The sequence below is a fragment of the Semicossyphus pulcher genome, unplaced genomic scaffold (genome assembly GCF_022749685.1).
Source record: "Semicossyphus pulcher isolate SPU_LCO1_2020_fin unplaced genomic scaffold, fSemPul1.0.p SCAF_23, whole genome shotgun sequence".
Taxonomy (NCBI): domain Eukaryota; kingdom Metazoa; phylum Chordata; class Actinopteri; order Labriformes; family Labridae; genus Semicossyphus; species Semicossyphus pulcher.
Window position 1 is genome coordinate 2,971,153 of NW_027211697.1, and position 25,159 is coordinate 2,996,311.

Sequence of the window (25,159 nt, forward strand, 5' to 3'; positions counted from 1 at the left end):
TGCACAGTGTTTCAGATTTCAGCTCAATAAGCTTGGTAACCATGGTGGGCGTACTCCGTTTGTTACCCTTCAAGGATAAAATCTCAGTGAGATGACAAATGTATGAAGTCCATAGGGAAGTGTATCAATTTTGCTGTTGTGCAATCAAGATTTGCTATGTTGAGTCGAATTTTAAATTGCAGATTGTTCAAACAGCTGCTATCAATGGATATTTGTTATATTAAAGATTCACTAATCAATATATATATATTAACAATAGGTCAAATACCTGTGTGTCATTTTAAAGACGTCATTTATAGTAAAGAAAAAAGACAAAATCACACTCACCGCTCTCATGAAAAGGCAGCTGCAGGGAGCTATTACAGCACTGATTACCCATCATAAAGCCAACCAGCGGCAACAATCAGGGAAAGAAGTTAGCAAATAGCTGTTGAACCTTGTGAACAGCTAAAGAGATATTTCACTGAGGGGTTGGTGGAGACTTGCATTTGCCAAGTGGGCCATAAAAACAAATCCTAGGAAATGCTACTTTGCTCTGTGTTTGCACAGTATATGAATACACGAGTTAAAAAAAATCTTTAATATAACAACATTATTAGGTAATAACTTGTAAGTGTTGCCCCGAGAAGGAGATACAAGGCTTATAAGGTTTTGTCATTAGGTTCGGTTTTGGGGTGCTCTTCTCTAGCTAGTATTCAAACCATATGCATGTATAAAGATGGACGACATGACAGCTCCCCATAAGTGAAGCCAAAATATCGCAAACGTACCCTGCACTATAGATCATAAAGCCCGCCTCCTCCATGTTAACAAATGAATGAGTCAAACTATGAAATTAAAATGCACTTCAAATACATTTATAGTTAGTTCTTATCATGCCTATTCATGTCCAAGTTTAGGTTTAATTAGTTCTTGATGCTGTAAAAAGGGGTCTAACGCCATGATTGACAGCTCCGTTTCCTGCAGCTGATCTGTTCCCAGATTGCAGAGTAGAGGAGGAACAGCGAGAGGAAACCGAACTAAAACAGTCACTACAGTCACTTAAGTTTCCATCTTTGCTTCAGACCAACACAAGAGGCTGTTATAGGATCTTTGCTGTTTTTTCAGCAAGTTAAATGTGTGTGTTTGGTAGGCGGAAGGGGCGGTGCGACAACACTGCTGCTCCACAGACTCTGGCTTCAAATGAGCAAGATGGCAGCGCCTACAATAGAGACACGTCCTCCATCTACATATTGAGTCAGTGATTCAAAAATGAGAAAATACTGAATTTGGGGGAAAGTGTATTTGGGATTAAGTCATAATTAAACACATAGTCCGTGTTCATGGTAAGATTTCACCCAGTGTAACAATGTGGCTGTCTGATGGTTTTGAATACTCAATAGTTGACTCTCTACATTTGCCAGTAAGATCACTTTTTTCTACATTTGCTAGCGACAGAAAAAAACAAGGCTCATTTTACAACTTTCATCCCCAAACAATTCTGTTCTAAACTCATTAAAGACATTTAAGTTTTTCTTTCGCCTCCTCCATTCCTTCCCCCTTCTTTCCTTTCTTCCTCCCTGAAGGTTTAAGCTGACCTGCCAGTGTTCCCACAAGCTACCGTGTATGAGATTCATCTTTTGCTGTCAGAAAGTAAATTATCTCCCCATAGTGATGGATGGATTGTGACAGATTACCTTCCTGCAGGCCCTTGAATGAGTGTGGTTCTTAAAACGTAGTCATTGGCCTATGAACCCTGTTGAATGGAAGGCGTTAGCAATGTGTCTCACTTATAAATTCATTCATATTTGCTCCTTGTGTGTTATATTCCACATCACATATTGGAAGCTAAACGTGACGTGAACCTAAAACTCTTCAGACTTGCACAATTGAGTTTTAAGAGAGCGATAATTTCTCCCATGTTGCACCTCTCTCCGACCCTGCCAGCCGACGACTTCGCCTTTTCAGTCGGTGTGAAAAACAGCGAAGAAAATGTGACGACTTAGCAAGATTGTGCCACTAAATAACAGCACTGACACAGCCAGGAGGGTGTGCCCGGCGCGCTCAGAGGTGAAGTCAGGGAGGGGAGGAATGTTGGCCGGAGATGAAAGCAGAGACGCAGGCTGGGATGTGCAGCGACTCTCCGCTCATCGGCCTCCTGGTATAATGAGATGGAACCTAGCGGCAGGAGCAGAGAGCTAAGGAAGAGACATGCCAAAACATCTCTCTGCTCTGTGTGTGCGTGTGTGTGCCTATATCTGTCTGTCTTTGTCTACAGTATGTTAAACAATATTTTTTTTCCAGATGTTATGATCATCCTGTCAAAACAACAGAACTGACTGACATTAGTTCATATTTCACATTCAATTCCATCAACTTTATCGACACGACAGCCATAACAAACAGACAATTTTGACTTCTAGAAGAAAAACTATTATCCAGACAAGTTCACCTGTAACAAGGTCAACATGTCTCAAGTTAATTAGAGCCATTCAATCAATTGAAATAAGAATCTGTCCCATTTTTTTCTGTGTGAGTGTTTGTGTGTGTGTCTGGTGTGTGTGTTTGTGTGTGGCTCTCTTGGATGCCAGAGTGACAGCAGAGCCTTCAAAGAGACCTGTCAAAACTGAGATTAGTGACTGAACAGGCACCTGCGGGCGAAAACGTCTGCAAGGCTTTGATTCATTGGAAGAAGTGTTCAGAAGTCCCGATAACATGCATCCAAAAATCCTGCTTTTAAAACCTTGCAGGAGTATTTTGTAATTCACATTGCCATATTGTTAATACAGATGCATCAATGTGTAAGCAGAGCTTACTGCTGCAGCTCGAGGTGAAGCTTTGCATGCACAGGGTAGTTCAGTTGAGAGATTCTCAACCTATGAGCCGGGCCCCTCCAAAGGGTCACATGATAAAAATGAGGGGTCATGGGTTATTCGCTTTTTTGTGAAATATTGGATAGTGCTACCTCTTTGGTGGAACTGCAAACAGATCATACACAACTGAAACATGACCGGCCCCAACTACACACTACTTTTAAGGAGCCACACAACATATTTTCAAAAGGCATACAAACTTTTTTTGTGTGTTTTTGACAAAATTTCCCTCTGAAATGTAGTTGGATAGAAAAGCAACAGGGAATGGAAACACTCTAGTACCTCAGAGTTGCAGCATTGTGCTTGAATATTTCCAAAATAAGAGTCTTTCAGTTTTCAGATGCAACGTTCAGAGGTCCGATTGCGTCTTGTGTTTATTGCGCACTTTAATTGCGTCACTTACTTTGCTGTTTTATTCATATATTAATGTCATTTTTTTAATTAAACCCAAGATACTTGTGCCCTAATGACAGATAATTTGACTGAAAATAACAGGATTTTTTAAGGGTACCATATATCTGGCCCGCATTCACAGAGGATAAATCCCATTAATCCGCCTAAATATAACTCATTATCAAAGTGGTTCATCTAGTTCTAATAACCCCTCTTACATGACTTGTTCTTCTTTGTTTTTTTAATTTATCTCGTAATGCCCTCGGTGTGTCTATGTGTTTGATGGCAGGCCCACAGTCCGGGAGAGGAGCGTAATGACCGAGAGCTGAGTGAAATTACAGCGTCCGAGCCTCTGCTCTGCCAAAATCACAAGTTTGGAGTTTCTCTAGGAGGGCGATGTTTGTTGTAATTGTCCCTCGCGTTGGACCACAGGCGGTGCCCTCAGTGTGTGTGTGTGTGTGTGCGTGTGTGTGTTGTACTTACCTACCTCTGTTACGTCTTAACGCTTCAGCTGCATTTAAGCCAACAAAAAGAGAGAAAATAAAACATTTCATTTTTAAAAACTGACTTGACGTGGATCAGTCTAAGTGTTTAATAAAAAATAACGTGGATGACTTGTTCTTCGGCCTTTTAACAGTGGGCTAGGTTACTGGGATAGTTTGATCTGATCCGCTTTATTCTTCTTTTGGCAGGCAGGAAGAATTTTATTTTGGAAGGTCGTGGCGTTTGAGGAGCAGACGTCATATTATCCTTTTTATCTATTAAAAAAAACACCATTGCTAGATATTTCTTTTGAAATAATCTCTTGTGGTTTATTGTTTATTTATCACACATGATGGCAAAAATAAGTAACATATTTAATTTAATTTTATGTGAGAAATATAGGCTATAAATATAGGCTATAAATCAAGTGTTTGACGCTAGTGTGCAAGCAGTCATTTACCTCCTCATAGATTACACCAAATGATTGATAAACTCGAAGTTAATAAATAGTAACAAAGCTAATATTTTACATTTATATTGCCCTTTTAGTTCGGTTATTTATTTATTTCTGGTTTATTTATTTCGTTTTTGATTTGAAAAAACTGTTAGCCTCGACTTTTTTTTGGTAACTGTTTCCTCGATGACAGGAATATAGGCTTACATGTGTAGCTATCTTTTTCGACACGCTTGCTGAATTATATTTAAACGTCTAAAGTGGCTCTTCACTTATGAGATTTCTTTTCAAATCAGACATTAAGGCCTATTGTCCGCCACAAACCGAGAGGAGCCGCTGCTGATTGTGATTTGTGTGACACGCGGAGGCGTAGCAGCCAATGAGCGCGCGCTGTGTGCCAGGAGGAGGCAGAGAATGCTCCACACACAGACACACAGCGAGCTCTGAGGAGGAGGAACACACTTCACTCCACTCTGCTGCCAGGAGCCGCTGCACGACACGGCAGCAAACAAGAAACAAACGGTGGACGGAGAAAAGAAGGACAATAACGCGTTTTAAGGATATTTAATCATTTTCGCGGTCTTTTTGAAGTTCCTGTTTTTGTCGGGTGCTGTCTCGGCCTGCTATGCGTCTGAATCGTAAACAGTGAGCGTCACGTTTCTGGAGCAGCTGAGATGTAGCGTATAGGGCAAACCCACCTGAACCCAGTGTATAGACCTGTTTCCATTTAGCGGGATTATAGTGACATTGATCTGAGGCAAACTGCGTTTTAAAAGCTGCATGCTGGTTTGCGGAAAGCGAAACACTTCTCTGTAAGTCTACTGACTTTTTAGACATTGATGGTGGGTTCCCTTGTGATGACCCCCGCCTGGAGGTCATAACCGACCCTTCTTATTTCCCGCCGCATCACTGCCCCCCACCCCAATGATGACTATGAGCTCTATATCGGACACTTTAGTCCCGCCTGATCCATCTAAATCGGCGTTCCTGGAGTTCGGCGGCCACGGCTACCCCGGACACCAGCAGCCGTCCCCCGGCCTGTCCCACAACCATTACCCGGTCCACGGGCTGCACGCAGTCGGGCCCTCGCAGCACGACGGGCCGTTCTCCTCCGGGGCATCCTCGTACGGTCGCCCGCTGGGATACCCGCCATATCACAGCCCCGTGAGCGCGCACCACCCTGGGGCCTACCTGCCCTATCAACACGGGGGTCACGGCGGCGCGCTGGGACACACCAGACTGGAGGATGCGGGTAAGTTCACACAGGATATTTATTTAAGAAGAGAAGAGTAATATTTATTTGCCTTTTTATTTGCATACAGTGCATAAGTTTTTCTGTAGCGTATGTGAAATATTGGCAAGTTGACGTCGGTCAATTAGGATATTTCACATCTCTTTAGGTTGTTGAGTTGCACTTGATTGATCTCCAAGAAAACTCAAACAAACAAAGAAAATTAAGTTTAATTGGGCCATTATGGCTTATTTGATTTTTTTTTATTTGCCAACGTGCTAAACAAATGTTAGCCTATTATTAATTATCTGTGTGTCGTCATGAATGAAGAGCAGTGTGACGGTCCGAGGCAAAATATAGACATATTGATTGTACAGCGGACATTAAATGCAACAACATGCAGAAAATAATTTAATATCCTCATATTATTTCTTCAGATGTGTTCTTAGGCCAGAAAACCTTTAAAGGTGTCTATAATGTGGAAAACACGAGAATAAAACCACTGTGGAGGACAATCATTTGGCCACAGCGTCGAGTTTGCGCACTTTGGGGTTGGATGGAGATGAGTTTAAGGCCCGCACAGAGTGTGGGACTCTCCACAACAAGCAGCCGACACCGGACTGTGGTGTCCCGCAGCGGCTGTGCAAACACAAACCCTCAAAGCCACACAAACCGATAATGATATTAATTATAATATTTATAACAACAACAATAATTGTAAAAATAATAATTAAAATAATTACCAATTGTATTACCACTATTGGTTCTGACAAAATTTCAAAAGCAGTTGTTGAATTCTATAAATACAAAAATATTTGCCTGTGTTTTTCAAAATAAAATAACAAATTCCTTAGACCAATAAAAATATAAAGGATTACTCTTAAACAATTATTTTTTATTCTTCGTTCTATTAATGAAACCATAACTAACAAGGCCCAAATGACAGGAATATATCGCTTTAACCATAACCTCCAATCTATTTACCTATAATAATTTCATGAAGAGATAAATATGGATTACTTTGATACAAGTAAAAACTAAATATAAAATGTAAGTATTTTTTTATAAATATGATCTGGTCATATTATAAATCCTTAAACACACACACACAGTCTGTCGTGAAGAAATGCACACGGGACACTTTTCTGCAGACTGAAGGGGCTGTCATCCATCATAATATGTTACGTTAATGCTTAACAGTAAAGTCTGGTTATATACTATTGATAATGTTAATAATAGTAATAACAAGGGTCCTTGTATATGTATTAAATCAAAGAAGTGCACGTTTTTGTGCACAAATGCAGTTAAAAGTCAGACTTCTTATTGTGTCACTTTAACAAAGTATTGTTTCTATGTGCAAATACAGCTGATACAGGTCATAAATAAAAGTATAATTTATATTTAATTACATGTAAAATAATTGTGTTTATTATTATATACTTTTTTTTCTTTACATGCTTCAATGTTTGCCCTTTTCTATGACATTCTATGTATGCCTTTGTTAATCACTGATATAATAAATAAGTTAAATTTCTTAAAAATGCATTTTATGTTCTACAGACATACATGCCCAATTATCAGTTTCCTCAGTTCTTCGCTGTGTGACATAAATGAAGTCAATTTAAACAACGGACACACACTCAGTGTGTATGCGATGAACAGATTGACGCCCGTCTCGAAAAGGCACCTGACATTTCACAATCAATAATGAGACAATGCTTCTGCCGCCTTTAAAACCTGCTTAGATACAACAGATGTCCATATTCTCTGTATGTGTAATTGTCATTCCTTTATAGCACTGCCGCTCTAATTCAATTTCTATTTGTAGAGTTTGTTTGTATGAGTTCAACGACATCGGAGGGTGCAACGTCTCTGATGTCGAACATAAAACAAAAGTAATGTCATTGTTTGATTATGTAATGTATGTTTGTCTGTTAATGACTCACTTCAACGGGTGTGCTATCAGTGCTTTATGGATATTTCTGTATTTCAGGTCCAGTTTACCACATCCCTACATTCTTTATACACATTCTTTATATTGTGTTCCACCAACAAAATCAAAGAGAAAAAAAACTATTGATTTTACAACCATATTATCAATTTTACATACAGAGCGTTGGGGTTTGTGGCAGCTAAAACAATCAAGTAAATGGCAATAAAGCAGAGGCTTTAACATCCAAATGTAAGATTTTCTCAGAATGAATAAACCTTCTTTCTTTCTTTGTAGAATTTCTTCCCTTGGTTTTTCTCCTCTCTGCTGTCCATGCGCTCGAGTGCGGCGCCGCTGTCTCCCCCCGAGCTGCAGCTCACTTACAGTCTGAACATCTTGTGGGGCCCCGGCTTGTCCGCAGCTGTTCTCTCCTGCCACTGCAGGCTATAAACGCATGTCATAACAAAGATCAGCGTGGGCGAACATACACAGATGTATCGCTGTCTTGATATATATTTTTTTTAAACAGAAGAGGAAAACCTCTCTTGGCTTGAGCTGCATGTACACCAAACTGCTATAGAGAGAACAAAGAGGATTTCTTTTTTTCACCTGTGTCCGTTTGATCATTCTACACATTTGTCAGATTCTCGTTAGGCTGCCTTTCAAAAATCAGCTTTTAGCAACGTGACAAAATGACATTCACTACAGAGTTTATGATTAACCATTTTTGGCCACCGCTAATTTTTTTGTTCATTTTGTGGTGGAATTTTTTTTGCTAAGATGCGCATTAAACTTCTGCACTGTAATAAAATAATAAGATCCATGTTTATTGTAGTTTACTGTCCCTGTATATCGTACAAAAAACATTACAAACAAAGCGCACAAATTTGGGGTCCATCACCCTCTAATAGAGGCCATATATATGTCGTGTATAAACCAACTTACTCTCCACATATTTTTACTTTCTTCAGCATTTGTGTGCGATAAAGTTGCTGGAAAAAGTCACACAATGGAGACAAAGCACAACAATCCTCCCTCTACTCATGCTCTAATATGCGACATCTTAAGAATTTCGCTGTCTTGGTGTCAGTGTCTGTTATACTAAGGCCAAACTTCTGTCCCCACTTAAATCCTCTGTGTTGACATTCTCCTCCTCCCTCCTCTCTTCCAGACCACGAGAAGCCCACGGCAGTGATAGAGAACGGGGAGGTGAGGCTGAACGGGAAGGGGAAGAAGATCAGGAAGCCTCGGACCATTTACTCCAGCCTTCAGCTCCAGGCTCTTAACCAGCGCTTCCAACAAACCCAGTACCTCGCCCTGCCTGAGAGGGCCGACCTGGCGGCCAAGCTGGGCCTGACGCAGACCCAGGTACCGTAGCGGATAACACACATACACACACACGCACAGATAAAAACACTAAATTAATTCTCTAATAAAGCTTATTTTGGTTACTAGCCTATTTTTTACATTTCAGAATTTTCAGATATATATAAAAAGAACAACCGGTCTTCAAACAGGTAAAAACATAAATAAGACATATGATAGGTGTTGACAAGAGTCGGAAACAATAAGCGTTAGCTAATTTCTCTTTATGCAAGCGAATATTCACCGCCACACCCAAACTACAAAGTAATTATGACAAACTGACAGAGTTGCCTGTTTGCTATCCCTGGAAACATGAACACAACAAAGGTGAATACAAATATACAATATTTGTAATGAAAATTACAGCAATAAATGAAAGGTGAAAAGTTAATTCAAATTTACTGTAGAATCGGCATCTCTCATGTCTTTGGATTTTTAATGATATTGTGTCTTCGTAAGCAGCATAAAGCACAAACAGGCACGTGCACATTCTTGTTAACCACTTGTTCCTCTAAGTGTAATTACTTTCTGGCACGTACCCACATAAACTGAAATGCCATCTGAAGTTTAGTCACGCAGTAGCTTGTTTAAAATGGGATCAGAACACAAAGGAAATTAAGCGTTGAAACAAAACAAGGTAAACCATAGACTGTCGCTGGACCCTGAGTGTGTGTGTGTGTGTGTGTGTGCATGTTTTGGGTGTAACAGTGAATGTACATGTATGTGTAGGCAGCTGAGGTGGAGGGGAAGACGTGTTTAGCCACTGGTCATCTTTCCCTTTTATTTGACACGTGCACACGCGACAGAGCGAGGCAAATAAAAGCCCAGTGGCGGCCATTTTATCCGTCACGTAATGGCAGTCAACCAATGTTTGATACTGTGGTTTTTGACTTAGTGATGACGCATTTTGTTTCAGTTATAAGAGATTTCAGGATTTAAGACTAATAAACATCTTATTTGTCGCACTCCATCAATATTAGACAATATCCAGGTTATTTAAGCTTCAATATTTGTTCCTCACAACAATGCAGTCTTTAGAAAGTCCCCCAATAAACAGGACAGCTATTTGTGTTTCTCTTTTATTTCGTACGTTTCTGGAGTTTGTGTAAGTATTGTGTTGTTTAATGACTTTAGCCAGTCATTTATTATATGGCAAGAACATAAGAAGCAGTATCTTCCAAAAAATATATTTTGGTTATAAAGTATTTTTAGCTTTTTTGCCCATTTAGCTCGGTTATTTTAAATAAAGTAATTGATGTATTTCCAGTTCACATTTAAGGAATTGAATGGTGCCTCTCCATCTACTGTTACATCAATATATTATGTTATAATAAATTAGTTGACATTTTATTTGAATGTGTAATCTTACCAATAATATTCCCACCAGTCCAAAGCTGATACTGCTGCTAGCCTACTGATTTCTTCTAAGCTAACATTAGCTAAACCTTTAGCACAAGTTTAGCTAAGGTAATTTTCTCCATCATTACTTGATTTAGCTAGTATTCAAAAACTAAATTACAGAAGGGAAAATTTATAGATCAATTTAGGGTTAGCTTTGGGGTTTTAGCTAAGCTAGCTTATTTTTCATTTGATATAGCCTAGCTCTTTCTTTAGGAGTTTATCTTGGTTTTTGGTGTTTTGACCAAATAAGAACTTGTGTCTTGTAATACACAATAATGTGTCTTGTCTTTGAAGTGCAGTGTACTTATTTCATAAGACTTTCCTACCATAATATTATCACCATTTAGTCTTTCACTAAAAGGATTATAAACTATTTTTGTTAGCTTGAAAGCACAAGGTCAATTTTGGAAAACAGACACCCTTTTCGTCATCAGTACAACATTCTACATTCTTAACCTATATTCCTTTGTACCTGGGTAACCATACAATACAAAGCCACTGTCATTTACTGTTACCTTCCTGGCAGTAATTATAATCATTGTTCTTTATAAAGCGGCAGCATGAAAGAAAGCAGAACATAAGGCAGATTCCTGGTGCCGGAGAATAAAAGGGTTTGTGTGGACTTATTTTCAAAAGTCATGTCTCAGTGAGTTATTTTCAAAAACACATTAAGCATACTGAGAAGGTGAAAAATAAAAATTTGTGAACTTAAGAGAGGTCACACTGAGGAAACACTAGATAGCATTGTTATAGACCTTATTTGACATACAATCCATACGTATGTGTGTGTGTGTGTGTGTGTGTGTGTGTGTGTGTTTGTGTTTGTGCTTGTGTGTGTGCTGAGCAAGCAGTCATTAGATGAACGGTCGTAATCCTGTATAAATTAACCACCGCAGCTATGTTTACACTGGGAGTAAGAGATGATCTTTCCGTTTACCTTGGCCTTTTGTAGAGCCAACCTGGTTTTAAATGTGGTTGGCTGCAAGTTAGACTCACATCCATGATCCCCAAAGGAGCTTATGTTTTTTAAACTTTCTCCCTCTACGTATTCTTTTAGGGGATTGGATCAGAAAAGTTGGCTTTGACTGCTAATGTTTTGTTCTTTATAGTAGCGTATGTCAGATTTTGACTGATAACGCGTGATTGAAGAATAGCTCCTTCTGTTATTTAATGAACTGTAAGGTGTTAAGCAGACCGGCAGTGCTGCTAGCCAAATAATTGCTGAGGACATAACAACAGGTAAAAACAAATCCACTTCTTACACATTGGATTTTTGTATGATTTGTTTGTTTCTAGGCTGCACGCTAAGCTACCGGCTGCTGGCTATCATTTTGTATTTACTGTACAAACATTAGAGTGGTAGCAATATTTCTAGATAAAGCTCCTGTGTTTTTTGGAAGGTAGAGCACACTTACATTTAGTCCTTCTCTGGCTGGACCTTTTTTATGAAAATAAGTATTAACCCTTAAAATATAACACAGTGTTGTGTTTTGAATGCTTGTTTTCTCTCCTATGGTGGTGACTCAGTCAAAAGATGGATACACTGAGCAGCTTGAATTGAAACATTCAGTCATGTGTATGTAAGGCCTCATTTCCACTGCATGGGACAGCACTGCTTGAGCTGACCCGGTTTGTGATCCATTTGTGGATACTACCTGGAACTTAATGTGGTATCACCTCTGAAACTGGTACTCTAGTACCACCACTGATTGGTAAGAGTGAATCATCAGTACCTGCTTTAGGACCACAGATGAAATTTAGCTATTAAATCAAAACTTAATCACTTGTATGTAAGAGGGCATCAATAGCTACTACAATTATTTTCATTAATTTGTCCAGCTTTTAAAAATTGCTGGCCTTGATCAGATGACGCAGTGTAGAAGTTGCTCTGTTTTAGTGTTCCAACAAGAGACTTGGTGACGTATGTCAGACCAGTTTCACACGGTGTCTCTATTACATTCAGCTAAATATTGAGGGAGTACTATCTGCAGTGGAAATTAGGAAAAGGTTCCTGGTACCAAAAGCTAGAAGCTAGAACTTAGCCGAACCATGCAGTGGAAATGAGGTTTTCAAGTGCACACACACACACATACCCACGCATTTACTGTAACATATGTAGCGTGAGCACTTTTTCATACAAATTTACAGACAGGAACATAAACACACACACTTAAAGATAGTGATCATACACCACATCTCTATCCCGCCTTCATGCCATTAGGCCGGCAGCCAACCGCTGACCACTCTCCATCTGAATCTGTAATGTTCCCAGACGCAGCTGAGAAATGTCACGTAGCACCGTCCTTATATTTTTCCTTGGAAACTCTCTCTTTCTCTCTCTCACACGCACACTCATACACACTAGCCAAATAGAAGACTTTTATTTTCTTAAAATTCCTCCCATGACCTCACTGATCAACATTTACACAGTATTCAAGAATATGCTGACACGAATGCTAAGGTTTCGTTACAAACTCACACACACACACACACACACCTGGCCTGTCTCTCAGCCACCCTCCTCGCTAATGTTGGTGTCATTAGTCGCGCTCTCAGGGAAGCTGTCAGCTCCATGTTGCTGCTGGAATATGAAACCAATAATTACAGCAGAAATCCTCTCACTGAGGCTGCATTAACTCAACGTGCTGTTGATTGACTCCTGGGCTCATAATCTACGTTTTGCATTTTCATTTGAGGTTTTTGTCCGTGAGCTACCACTTTGGTGTGCCGCTCCACTCATACTGCGGGAACTGCACTTTGGTTTTACTTATTATAGATATCGGAGAACTTGGATAAAGAGTTGATAGAAAAATGCAATTACAAGTTATTTTATGCAGCATTTTCATGGTTTTATTTTAACCGCATTGGAGAATTATGGAGTGATAGCTTAATTTAATATATTTGCCACCATCTGTATTCACTTCTAACAGGCCGTGATTGACGTCATTAGAAATACTGGAACAATAGACGTCAAATTAAATGTCAAATTTTGTTCTGCATGACTATTTTTAACGGCTAAAGCTAAAAAGCTGGGTGTGAAAGCTGGCTGGTGTTTTGATTATTGGGATAGGGATCATTTTTTCCACATCTTTAGAGTCAATTAGACCGGTCTAAAATTAGATTTTATATGGTTTCTTCCATTAACCACTTCAACCATCTTCATAAATACCAATAGAATCCCAGGATAACATTTCGAGGACTCTTCATAACAATTTACGTGCCAAGACTGTTTTCTTTTTCTCCTTTGTTGCTTTTTATCTTTTTCTCCTCAGTTGCCGGCCAGAGCTTTCTCCCCAGAGCTCTCTCTCCAGTCCTTTGGGCGTTCGTTGTAACTTTACAGCGCAGTTAAAACCTGTTTGAGACAAAAGTATCCTTCAGTGACTGTGTACAATTATTTATGATTCATTTGTTCCCGCTAAGCTGACAGGTTGCCCTAGAGGCATCTTTGTGTAATTTGACACTCAATTTGCAAGCATGAAGGAAAACAGAGAACATGTCAGCTATATCAACTACAACTCAACCCAGTCATCTCTAACCACAGGGGATGATTGAAGGGATATACAGTTCAATATTTAGAGATAATCTGATAGAATTATGTCTGTCTGACACATATACATAATATACTATATCACTGTATCACACAAGCATAACACTTGTTTCTTTAAAGTACATACTCCATGTGTTGCAAACCTATAGGGACTAACCATGCGTCTGTAGGAATTGATGGTAGGTTTAGCCCCCCTGATAACATCGGATTATTCCTGTACTATTCCTACAGTGGCAGTGTCAGTGGTAGTCAATGCTATAGTCATGTTATTGTTGGCATACCTTCTCTAATATTATTTCTCCATGTTATCAAACGTTAACATTTTACAATTTCTTGTTTAACTTTATGTCTCATACTGACCTAATTGTGGGTTACTTTATTGCATTGTTATCTTTAATCATGTTCAAAGAAGGTGCGTTTGTGGTTGGTTTACAGTCGTGTGTCATTTTTTTGCTGTTTCATGTAGTTGTGATTGGGATTCATGCACTTGTTCACTAAAATGAATCACACTTGTACTTTTTTACAGAAGTTTTAAGACAACTGAAAGTTATTCTGGAACGTTAGCTTACCCCTTGCCCTCCTCCTAGCCCGCATGTATTCACTCTTCGTCCAAGCTGCTTTGTTACTGCTTCTTGTCTTTTTTTTTCATTAGTATGCGTATGTATGCGTACAATCTGTTACTATTTTCCTTTTCAAGAAGTGGCTTTGTAAGCTACTGGCAGAAACTAAATCCCCAGCAATGTAGAATTAGCTAAGAAAACTCAAAGAGACTTCAGAACTGGTAGCCTTAGCTTATATTACTAAGAAGAAAATGAACTAGTTATATCACCGAACTTATCTGGCAGAGACTAAACTGGTTATGTTAGGTGACATTTCTGGCAGAGACTTAAGAACCAATAACTTTACCATTAGCTCACATAAGTGGCAGCTAATTAAGAACTCTTAGCATGGTGATATTAGCTTGTGTAACTGGCAGAGACTGAAAAACTGGTAATATTAGCTATCATTTTTGGCAGACACTGAAGGAGCAGTTACATAAGCTAGTTAACTTCTCATGAAGAGACTTAACTGGTAATACACTAAACACTAAAGAACCTCTGTTGTTGTCTTTTTTTGTTGGTTGAAAGGTGATATCAATCAGTAATGCTGTGATTTAATGCATGCAGTTTGTCCAGAAAGAATGCACGTTTGTTCATGCATCCATCTTTTAATGCATGCTTTAGTTATTGCCTGTTGACGAAAATTGTACATTTTGATGTGATAGTTTTCATTGATGAGTAAACACATCTTCCTTTGTGTTGGTTAATGATTAAAACAACTGGATAAATTAAAGATAGGCCAGGATAGGCTGCTCATTGACATCTATTATTCAATACAATTACTGACCCACTTCATAAAAACACATCGTAGGTCAGTAAAATGGTGTGAGGATTTGTTGCAATTCATCTCCTCATTATTCTGATGTCCCCAAAATTATAGAGCTGTTAAGTAGATCCACTTTTAATGAATTTACACTCATCTTATTCTTGCCCTTTAGGTCAAAATATGGTTCCAGAACAAACGATCCAAATACAAGAAAATCATGAAGAACGGGCCTTGTGGACCCGAGGGAGACCACCTCGTCCCCCCTGCGCCGTCCTCTTCTTCTCCGTGCTCCCTGTGGGACATCAGCATGGCTGCAAAAGGAGCACCAGTGCACTCTGGAGGATACATGAACAATTTTGCTCACTGGTACCCCGGACACCAGCAGGACTCCGTGCCAAGGACTCAGATGATGTGACAGATGGGAGGATGCAAAACCTCCAGGACAAATTATGGATTTACAACAGCAAGCTGACTGGCGCTGTTTCTGACACAGACATTGTTAAGAGTCTGAGCCACTCTGGAGGCAAAAATAATAAAACTGGATCAATTGCAGAAATTGTAGCAAAGTGTAGCTAAGTTCCTGGAAATTAAAAAGTACAAACAGCTACTAAAATTTATTAAAATTATTACTTTTAATTGACTTTGTTTTAAGAAACAAAGGGCTGCCCTGTAATAGTTGACCCAACGTTAGTACATGAAAGTAATCAGAGTTGGACATGTTTTTTTTGGTCTGGTAGTTGCAGAAAAAAACTTGTCTACACGTACACAGGTATTTCACTTCTTCGTTTACAAAAAAAAAACATCCACACAAGCACGGTTATAAAAAAAATCCCGGTCCAAACGAAAACACAAAAACACAACAGAAACGCTGCCGTCATGCAAAGCAGAAACAGAAAAATCGCGGCCAATCAAAAGTCTGAAAAAATCAATTTCTAATTCTAAGTAAGCCTACCTGGCGTGTGTGTCATAGTAGTGTTGGAGTATCTAGCAATGACCTCTGTAGTGCATCTCGACGCTGTGTGGACGAGTAACAGTATATGTGTAAACATGTAAAAAGTTCTGTTAGCAAGTTTAGAAACATCAGTTTTATTCACGTCTGTCATTTTGCAAGGAATGTCGCCTCATTTGTGACGCCTCACAAAAGTATTTTACTTATTTTTATTCTAGTTTTGTGTAAATTGTTCTGCACCAAAACACCAAACAAATTCCTTGTATGTGTGAACCTACTTGCCAATAAATCCCAATTCTGATTCTGATTCTGACAAAGGCGATAACGGCGCACAGCCTGACGTCACGAGCCAAAAATGCTGTTTACCCTGTCTACACATTTCAGGAGTTTCTAAAACTCTTCACCCTGGCCGGAGTTTTACAAAAGATTCGCTTAAACGTGTGTGTGGACAAAAGGCCAAAACGCAAAGAAAAAGAAACATTTTGAAAAATACCCGTATACGTGTAGACATGGCCTTAAAATCCATCGAGGAGCTGTACCTTTTTCAGTTGACTGTGCTCACTTTAAGAGCTAAGGAAAAAGCTTTACGGGTAGAGCATGCATGTGACATAGTCTTGTAGGTTTAAGTATAAGATTTCAACAGCATAGCCCAGAGCGAGGCTGCAGAACTGAGAAACGCTTTTGGTCACACAAAGCCTACAGCACTATCCAATTGTAGTGAAAAACACAAAAAAAAGATGTATGGGTTTTTATGCTGTTATCTATGAAATCACTGTGATTTTTCTGCTGCTCAGTTTGCAACTTAGTTAATGTATTTGGCTCGACTCATTTTAATTCAGAGTGAGACCTTGTTTCTTTTGCTAAACACCAGCCATGGCAAAAAGGTCACGATAAAAGGGCTAATAGTAAATGATATAATGTAGCTTTACAGCAGGAGTAGATCAGAGAAAGAAAATCAGTGAACAGACTCAGTAATGTCTTTTACGCAGTGATATCTATGCAAAGTTTGTTAACTTAAGCTAATTAGCCACCATAAGCTAATTAGTTAATACAGTCCTACTTCATAAAGCCAGTGAAGTTATTTTTGCCTTCAGCGGAGCTCTACCTGCCAAGGTGGAAACATTTTTGATAAAGCTACAACTCAAAACTTAACAACCCATACCTGCATCTCTGTTTCTGGGCATTTCAGGTTTATTTTTGTCTTTTTTCAGGGGGTTGCAGCGGGGCAGGTATACACGTTTTAAAAAAGGTTTCTTCAGGGTTTTTTGATAGTTTTTCTTTATGGAATATTACTGATGTAATGTTAAAAAACAGATCAGTTTAAAGAGCTAAAGAAGGTTAGAAATATTGTTTTGATTCTGACTATTGTGTGCATTTAATAAATAAATTCTGACAGGATGTTACATCAACCTTTAAGGTGCCAGTATGAAGTTGAACTCTGATAAAGTGAGCAAGAAGTCGTTTTATGGTACCTATATGGTGAAAGGCACCCAATTGACACAGCTGCTTCAGTCAATGAGTCAAATTTTATATATATTTTTTCATTTAAATAAAAGATTTAAAATGGGTAAAAGATCAAGCCAAAAAGAAAAATGCCAGAAATGTATTTAAAAGCCATATATGTAGACAGGAGTGTCACCAGGTCGTTTCAAATTGACAAAGTTTCATAACTTCAGTTTTCATGGTTTGGTTTAGTCCCTAGAAAGAGGAGGCTTTAGTGGGAAATAATGGGCTAGGATGCAGAGACTTCATCATGCTACATAAGAGGGTGTAATTAATTGTCGTTCTACAATTGATTGATTGGTTGATTGTAAACAACATTAAAACCTTTATTTTCTTTGAATTCTCCAATTAATTTTTAGTTTAAATGTTTCCGCTTTCCTCCTGAAGTGGGAAACTCCTGATGAACTTCATTTTCACGACTTTTTCAGTTTACAGTCATATATATAGATATAAGCCATGATCTGCTGACTGGAATTTATTCAACAATCTCTTAGAATATTTTGCCAATAATATATTGGCTATGGGTCAGGATGCGCTATGTTATTTGAAATAAATCAAACCCAATGCCACCTTATTTGATCTTGTTTGTTTAACTTCCCTCCATCAGAGGAACATTTTTGTTTTTGCACCTTTAACAGATAAAATCAAATTGAGGCTACAGTCTTTATTTCTTTGCTAAAATAACATATTCCTTCTCTTTGGAAGGTTTCTGTGTGCCCCAGCGGCCAGGAGCTATTTTCTCTATAGTCGTAAATCAGAAGAAGCGGGTCACGTATTTCACCCCCCAGACATCTGGAAAAGCAAAATGAGTCGTCAAACATCGTCAATGATTTTATAAAATGACCACGTCAATTATAGGTAATTTAGGACACAGCTTGTTAAATAAAGCTTTCACTCCAACACTGCAATTATTGTAATTGCCTGTCAAGGGAATATTCTTCTGCCTCAGGCTGAAGGAAGAGGCTAGGAAGTAGTGGATTACACCAAACTGGATTACTGAAGGCTAATCCTCTCACAACAAAATGATCCCTTGAATCAATATTACAAAAATGCATTTACACAACAACATATTATGATACTTGTGGCGGGGTTAGGTTTTTTTTTAATGCTGCTTTTCTAGATTATGTAACAGAGTTGAAAAAGTCAACACATTTTCCTTGTTGTTTTGCGGGGTTTTTTGGAGGACAAAAACGGAAAGTAGTTCAAAAATACATCCCATCAGTGATCGAGTGGTCAGGTCACGGTTTGGACTGGTCAGATTGACTGAAAGGAAATGAAAAAGCCATGGTGATATGATGTCTTAAAGGGTGAAAATAAAAAAAATCCTGACAGAGGGGGGTATTGTTGCACTACCACACTCAACAGGGGTAATAATAATCTCCTAAAGTAATGCTGAACCAACGCAAGATAATTGAATGCATGAATTAATACAGGATGCATCATGAATTCCAGTTTTCTCAAAATAAACAAATGCCAGTTCTCTATGACTTCATAAATTGAATGTTAAAAGAAGGCACCGTCCATCCTTGTCAGTGAACACCATTCAACCCTGTATTTTAATATTAAGTGGCCTATTAAATGCATTCTAGGTTCTAAAGTAAAACATATTACAGTTACGATTAAAATATTTTAGAGATTTGAATGGAATCTATGAAAGTAATCCATCAGCTATAATGTTTTAGTAGTAGTAAGTAGTTAATCACAATCTATTATTCCTAATTGGTGTGGTTTTATTCTGTCCACACCCCACACTCTGCAAGTGACAATTTATGTGACAGGAGTGGTTGACTGAAGGAAAACATGTCAAAGTATTTATTTTAAATGGAGCTAATAATAAGCTGCTTATGTAATGTCACAAGGATCCTGAATATATACGACTTATTTCAAGTACACTGAGACGATTTATTTGTTATTCATGACACAGAAATACATTTTATTAAAACTTACTTGGTTGCTTTAACCCAAATGTATACTGTTTTAGATATGGTGCACGTGCACAGCACATTTTAGCAACAAAATCACAAATGAAATGCCAATGTAGGTGCAAACCCTTCAATAGCAGTCATATATTCTTATTGAATATACAGTATGTACACTGATTGCTAATGTTGTAGCTTGTAGGCCTACATAGAGTTGAATTCCCCTATTAACATTTATACATTATAAACAAAACAACAACACAAATACAAATAGAGAAGTTGTAACAAAATATAGTTTCACTGGTTCTTTCAAAACAAAACGGGGTATTCAAGGATATCATTAACACATCATCATTCCCAACAAAGGTAATTAATCTTCATATATAATGCCCTTTAGAAACTAGGAATAAGGAAATAACTTTACATCTATAGAAATACAGCAAATAAAACGTAATCTACCGAGGTTACTATAAAGTAGTTTGAAGCCAAAGGAAACTTACATAGCATACACACAGTTCAAACTATTGGAGTGATGGAGCATCCACATGAGGCGAGCCAGCTTCTTTGTAAACAAAATGGATTTGCCAAAGGTGAGCCTGTTGCCTTTAAAGACTCTGAAGCCCCACCCATCCAGGTAGCAGAGAGAGGACAGTCAGAGGGGGAGTTTATTTTCCACAGCCAAATATGAACAATATTTGACTTGTAGGAAGATCATTATGTTGTACCAAGAGCATCAGGATCATCCGTCATTTCTGTGAGAGCAACCAACCGACGCACATTGCTTTTCTTTTTTTATCAGTATCTCTGTTCACTTGGACAATTTGAGCATGGGTGGAATTCTGTGATACCATCTTGCAGATACCAACCTTGCATAAGAGCTTCCTCCGGCTGCCTTATGAGAAAAAGATTGAGAGTAACTGGTTCAGGAGCAGATACGTCAGATGATATCCAAGGGGTTCGGTGTTTACGATTTCCTCCTCCTCTATAAGCACAATTCTCAACACCTCTTCTAAGAATGTTTGATCTCCCAATGGGGGGGATTCCTTATGAAGCTGACTTTGTAGTTGTTCATGAAGGGCAAGGTTTAACTGAACAAAGGTTTGCTGCAACTCTCTCTTCAGAGAGTTAGTGCCTAGGTCAGAAATGACTTCAAAGGGAGCTAAAAAGCAACGGAAGGACATCAGGAACCTGTCTGTGTTTAGACTGGAGAGGAGATCTAAATGCAGCGTGTGATAAGACATTCGACATTCCCCATCTCTTCTCTTGTCAGCGTACAACTGTGATTAGGAAAGGACAGAAGCATTCCATCCATGTGGACCAGAAAGGGGACTTGAATAACAAGAGGTCAGATGGAGGTAGGTCACCCATCCACTTATCCCTAATGGTTTGCTTTGCATTTTCTCTATGCTAGGCTAGCAAACTCTCTCTGGACCAGGGTGGTGTAACTTGTAGTCATAAAAATAAGCGGGGATCCTTACTCTTATCCTTATGGGTTATGTCAACCCTCTACTCTGATCAGGTTTGTGGCCTGTTCAAGCTCAGGGGCCAGATTGTTTTGCCAGCTTTGCTTGGGGACAGGTTTATTTGCCTTCAGTAAAGCATATTTCTCTGGGAAGCTCTCTTGATGCACATGTTGTAGAAGGAGAATCTCCACATATGGTCTCTCAAGAGGTTGAGAAGTTGCATCCCATGAAGAGATGTGTTGATAGATGCCAACTACCAAATCCTTCCAGCAAGTAAAGTAGAGGATGTCTGAAGGAACATTTGTTGTCCCACTAAATGTCATGATAAGGTGAAGATGGATATAAAAACCATAGATTGGTAGGCAACTACAGGAAAGATGGACCCTCATTTCATTGGTGTGGTGCAGCTTGTTAGCAAGGGTTTTTCCTCTGCCAATATCATAAGCAGGGTTGCTTGCCAAACGAATACCTCCAGACTGAGAGAGTCAATGATCTCTGTAGAACACAACATATCGTAACTGTAGTTGGGAATTTGACGCATGTGGTAAATTGAATAATGAACCCAAGTGGAACAGATTGATTGGCTAGTATCTATACACTATACACACTGCAGAGGGTCGGAGTTCTGTGCTCTCTGATCAAGCCTCTTTGGGTTTTTTAGGACTGAGGTTACTGATCCACTGTTGGATCTCCAAGCAACCTGAAGGGTCAGTAGGACTGAGGTAAAGATGTCTTCCTGACCCACTTTATTGTCCTTCGCATGTCAGTAGGGCTGCATGTGGTACCAAATGGCAAAACTTGCCAGTCATAGACCTCCACTGGTTCTTCTTGCTCATATTTCACCAAAGACAACATCGTTGTTGTCTGTCCTTAGCCAGCAACCTGACCTGGTAAAACATGGTCTCGACTGTGCCAGAATGTGCAACAGAACACCCATCAAGGAAGGGCCTAGACTGCACCAGGAAGGGGGTAGTAATTCGGGACTTGCCCTTGATATTGAAAGGAGCAGTTAAACACATTTTAGCCGTTCTGCTCAACAAGTCTGTTGGTTATATACCATGATAACTCATTGATTTTGACCACTTTCTGAGGGCTAAGCCTCTTCACATATTCATCTCCCAACAACTTGTTGATCTCTTGATCATAAATGCAAAGCCCCACCAAGAAATGTATGCTGCCAGGCAACCCCAAAAGGAACTTGTTACACAGAACATACAAGATGAGGGTGATCTGAGCCAAAAAGAAGTAAGGGTTGAACTTTTCTTAAGGCCTGGAAGGGTGAGCCATGCTGATGTTTCAATCTTTGGAAAAGACTACTGCGCAAAGCCTCATTTTTCAGCAGTGAAAGCAACCCCTATGATGAAATGTAAACTGTGACTTTTGTACCAGCTAAAAAAAGTTTTAAACTTTTTTTCAGCTGCCCTTTAAAGCAATTCTTACCTTTCTGGCATGTCCCTCAGCACTTAGTTGAAATTTGAACAAGAACAACTCGGCCTCCCTTCAAAGCCCCACCCTCTTCCCCCTGCCTGACCTCTGACGCTCCCCTCCCTCCCTGACGCGTGCGGTGAGAGAAGCAGTGCGAGTGAAACGGGTCAACGGAGTCAGAGTCAGGGGCACAGGTAAGTGAAAACTAACCAACAGTTATTAAATAATATTCAATTCTGCATGTGGTATAAAATAAAATTCCCTCCCTCGTAACGTTTAGTTACCTTTTGTAGTCTGACGAACTACCATTAAAGCAATTCTTACCTTTCTGGCATGTCCCTCAGCACTTAGTTAAAATTTGAACAAGAACAACTCCGTCAGTTTGTTTACACTACCGGCGCTAACGCTAACGCTAATGCTAGGCTAAATTTCCCTGCACAAATAACATAATATTACAGAACGATAGTAACTGGTAACTGATGTTATCACATGTAATGGATTAGGCAAACTAAAAGTACCTGTCCAGCAGAAACTCCGCGACCATCTCATCTCTTTTTAGCTCCGGATGAAGCTGCATTAGCCTCCTCCATTGCTGGAAAGCAGAGCCGATGTTGACTCGAGTCTTGCCTCTTGCCGCATCAAGCTCTTTCTATATGGCAGCTTTTTGTGAAATAGTCTTCTTTGTCCTGATAATTTTCTCTGTGGGGGCAGCTGATGATGGAAGTGGCGGCTCGACTTGGTCAGTCATTGTCAGTTCTCCGTTCCTTGCTCTCTCTCACCGCTCTACTGCTCTGCCAGAGAGGCGCGCGACTTGCGAGCCGTGACAGCGGTGCAACTGGGAGGTTACGTGGCGACGGATGACAGACAGGAAGCTCGGCAAATCAATTTACTCGTACCGAATAAAATGATTGGTCAGACTTTTATCAGAAATATATGAGAATTAAATATTGATGACTTTCAACGCCTAGTGGATTTATTTTACATTTTATTGTGCTATACGCTTATTAGGAGCATTTTATGATTACAAAAGAAAAGTGTAAAAATGCCAGAAAGGTAAGAATTGTTTTAAGAGCAAGAGAGCTGGCGGCAGTTGCTAATAGTACAGTTTGCTCTGAACCAACCCAAGCCTGAGTTTCAAGGCTTGTCCTATAATTTAGCAGACCTTTGACTACTTTTAAAAGGATTACTTCCTGACAGCATCCTTTTATTGCTGACAAAAATCTGGAAAGACACTTAAGTGGTGATCAGGGGCCCAACATAAGGGACATATCTGACCATGACATGAAGCAGACTCAATCACGGGTCGCTGAACTTTGTTTCAAGGATGGCTTGTTCTATTAAGTAAAGTAGCCACTGAAATGTTTGACATAAGATAAGTGGACCTCATCGTTTTCTATCCTATTGGTTTCGCTGTTGAATTGACTTACATTTGTGCGGCCATAACTAGACATTCTGCTTCATCTTAACCAGTTACTAGGAAACAGGTAAACTGGTTAGTAAGCTACATGCTTAGAGGGAAGTTTGCCAGGAGCTTCGGATGAGATGCTCAAGCCATTTCAGCAGTCAGGTTAAAGAAATTAAAGAACAAGTAAGAAATGGTTTAATAAGAAACTTTGTCAACCCTTTTCCCAAGAGTCCGCACAGTTCTGCTGAGATCCAGGATGATACCCTTTTGTTATAATTCTCTTCTTCTACATCCATACTGGTGGCCTCTACCTTCTATGAGGGGCCATTAGGGACATTATTCAGAATTACACACAACTGAAACACTCTCACATAAACAACTGAAACATTATACGCTCACATACACAACTGAAATGCTCTCACACACACACTACTGAAATGCTCTCACACACACTACTGAAGTGCTGTCATACATTATAGTGAAATGCTTTCATAAATTGTAGTGAAATGCTTTCACAAATACTACTGAAATTTCACTATACTATATGAAAGCATTTCAGTAGTATGTGTGAGAGCATTTCAGTTGAAACGGAAGGTAGTGCAAATTTCAAAATAAAGGCAACTAGTGCTCGTTTGCACCTCAGGAGCCAGTGTACCAGCTGGGCATAAAAATAGGTCTCATCTCGTATGTCCGTCTTAGCTAGGACCAGTGGCGTTGTTAGAGCCAATCATCCGGGGCCGAATGGTTTGATCATAGCCCCGAAGGTTATTGGTCTGGAGTTGATTTTAATGCACTGTAGTGGAATGGAACTTTAGCTGTAGTTTCAATTGTTGTTGGGGGCGCAAGAGGGCTCTGCACAAGCATGACGGCGTTGCCATGTCAATGGTTGTTTAGAGGATCATCAGACTTCACGATCAAACAAAGTTTCATATAACGTCATCACTTTAGTCCGTGATCACCCACTCCCTCCCTCCCTCTGTGCGCCTGCACAGCAGCAGCTCTCCCCCTCTCTATGCTGCGAGTCTGCCTTGTTTTTTCTATTATAGCCTATGATGTAGCCTATGAAGTCTTGTAATTAACGGGTCTTACCTTTGCCGAAATTTCAACATCATGATACAGATTTGTAAAAATTAAAAATGAAGCTTTGTCAAGTCTGTCCTCAAGAGAAGAAACAACTTTTAAAATGCTCGTTAGTTGAAAGGAGGTCGGATCGATCATTTCTGATGCATTCGAGGGAGTCGGGAAATCTGGACGCTGAACGGCTTTAGCAAACTAATGCTGTTTCTGTCCGTTTTGGCTCTTGTTTGTGATATTCTCATTACGTGTTTGCCCTTCAATTTGGCACAAGGCCACAGATCTTTTGGCTATGCCCATAGTTGTCATTAAATGATAATCACCTGCTATTTGATTTCTGTCACCTGTTGTTTGCCACCTAGATGTCTGCAATGGAATACTATGAATACAATAGTAATAC

The 25,159-nt window shown here is 39.4% G+C and overlaps 1 protein-coding gene across 1 annotated transcript; it reads left to right on the top strand.

Moving 5' to 3' along the window:
* Positions 1-4,644: 4,644 nt before the first annotated feature.
* On the top strand, positions 4,645-18,047 carry LOC138603044 (homeobox protein Dlx4a-like). The gene is made up of 3 exons (XM_069674700.1): positions 4,645-5,434; positions 8,515-8,711; positions 15,194-18,047. The coding sequence occupies exons 1-3, from the start codon at positions 5,107-5,109 to the stop codon at positions 15,434-15,436; spliced, it is 768 nt and encodes a 255-aa protein (XP_069530801.1). The 5' UTR covers positions 4,645-5,106; the 3' UTR covers positions 15,437-18,047.
* The last annotated feature ends 7,112 nt before the right edge of the window (positions 18,048-25,159 follow it).